Genomic DNA, 2,171 nt, shown 5'->3' on the forward strand with positions numbered 1-2,171 from the left:
TATCCTCAATGTTAGCATGTTTCTGAGCTTGTGTATTCATTCGTTTAAAACATCTCTCCCTTAGATTTGTTCTTGATGAGACAGAGTTTGTTTTGCCAGGTGAGGGGGGTGGGATCTCCTCATATAGTCCGCCTCCTGGTTCAGCCTTCTCCTGCCTCATTTTTTTTTTTTTTTTGTATTTTTAGTAGAGACGGGGTTTCACCATGTTAGTCAGGATGGTCTCGATCTCCTGACCTCTGATCCGCCCGCCTCAGCCTCCCAAAGTGCTGGGATTGCAGGCATGAGCCACCGCACCCGGCCAAGTTCTTGATGTCTTTAGGGTAAACTCTCTCAGACCTGTACTCTCTAGGAAACTTGTGATGGTCAGTGACAAGATTGACACAAGTTGCGTGTTGCTGTTTGGTTGGTGCAGACCCCTCTGGAATGTGGTGGGATGTCAGTTCAATGAGAGAAACGAGTTTCTCATAAACATCCAGGCCTCCCCTATACATGGTTCTGTGTGAGAACCACACACAACTCTCAGGAGTTCACACTGTGTATTCTATACATATACAAACCACATTTATACAGATGTATTCACGGAATAGAAGTCAGTACTTACACACATAGTTTTCAAAAATTCGTAAGCCAGGCTCTTTCTTCCACAATTAAATCTTGCCTCAGCTTTCTTCTCTCTGTAAGAGACAAGGTGTTTTTCCCAGTGTAAGAAACTGTGATCCTTGAGCTCACAGAAACTGAGATCATACAAGTTTCAATGTTAAAATATTAAAATTGTCAAGTGTTCAGGACTTTGGTCAGCCAAGAGAAAGAATCTCAGCACATGAACTTCCTCCACAAACTTCAGAAACTAAGGAGCATCAGACGCTCCCACCCTTCATCTCAGACACCCGTAACTAGAGATTTTTCCAAGCTAAGATACTGGCTTCTTTTTATTTTATTTTTTATTTTATTTTTTATTTTCGAGACAGTCTTCCTCTGTTGCCCAGGCTGGAGTGCAGCAGTGCAATCTCGGCTCACTGCAAGCTCCGCCCCAAAGATTCGAGTGATTCTCATGCCTCAGCCTCCTGAGCAGTTGGGACTACAGGCACCCGCCACCATGCCCAGCTAATCGTTGTATTTTTGGTAGAGACAGGGTTTCATCATGTTGCCCAGGATGATCTCAAACTCCTGGTCTCAAGTGATCCACCCATTTCAGCTTCCCAAAGGGCTAGGATTACAGGCGTGAGCTACTGTGCCTGGCCATGATTTATTTTTTAAGTAATATGTTGTCTTTTTAAAAGGTTGAGAGGACATCATAGCTACGATAATGTAGTTTATTTAAATGATTTGCCATTTAACAAGTTTAACTTTCGTGACTTTTTCTTAGTGTTTGCTTCTGTTCATTCATTAGCTTTGCTTCTGAATTTTCAAAGAATTTTCTAAGGATAAATGGAAGAAAAGAATAATTATAAATTTTCAGGACACGTTTATAGGGAAAATAACCACTCATGATATGTGCAAAACATAGAGGACTTATTTTCCAGGTAATAATGAACAGGGTGTAGTTTGCCTAGTTTTTCTCCACGCTGTTTTCAAATCAAGCATTGTGTTATTTTTCATGTTCTAAGGTGGGTGTTTCTGAGCTAACAGATGCTCATTTCACTTCAGACACAGTATTTCCAGAAGCAATCAGGAGTCTCACGTTTCTTGTATGGTTTCCAGGTTCTGGCCAAAAGATGACTCAGTAAAATGTTGGGATCTTGTCCAGAGAAATCCTGAAACTAAAACAACCCAAAAAAAAAAAAAAAAAAAGAAAAACAGGTAAGTTACCAATGAGTGAAGATTCCTGTAAGAAAAAGGAATCTTGAGTCAAGACATTGGACTTCTTAAAAGTATTTGCATTTTTCCCTGGACTGTAATTGTAACAAGAGTGTCCCGGGCCTGTGGGGCTCCTGTGCCCACCTCCCCACCTCTAATGAGTGTCCTTCCAGTCTGTTCAGCCCAGTGATTGTCCTGAATTTTCCTAAACCCTCATTGACCGATTTCTATTTAAATCATTTCAGCGGCTGGGCAGGTGGCTCACGCCTATAATCCTAGCACTTTAGGAGGCTGAGGCGGGCAGATCACTTGAGCCTAGGAGTTTGAGACCAGCCTGGGCAACATGGTGAAACCCTGTCTCTACAAAAATTAGC

The 2,171-nt window shown here is 41.9% G+C and overlaps 1 protein-coding gene across 1 annotated transcript in view; it reads right to left on the reverse strand.

Moving 5' to 3' along the window:
- Nucleotides 1–1,341: 1,341 nt before the first annotated feature.
- Nucleotides 1,342–2,171, reverse strand: part of UTS2 (urotensin 2) — an 8,274-nt gene continuing 7,444 nt past the window's right edge. Inside the window, exon 4 of the mRNA XM_032760894.2 lies at nt 1,342–1,760. Within this exon, the coding sequence (XP_032616785.1) occupies nt 1,644–1,760 (117 nt within the window). The 3' untranslated portion in view covers nt 1,342–1,643. The remainder of the gene's footprint in view (nt 1,761–2,171) is intronic.

Source organism: Hylobates moloch, unplaced genomic scaffold (genome assembly GCF_009828535.3).
Source record: "Hylobates moloch isolate HMO894 unplaced genomic scaffold, HMol_V3 SCAFFOLD_9, whole genome shotgun sequence".
In the NCBI taxonomy this organism is placed as follows: Eukaryota; Metazoa; Chordata; class Mammalia; order Primates; family Hylobatidae; genus Hylobates; species Hylobates moloch.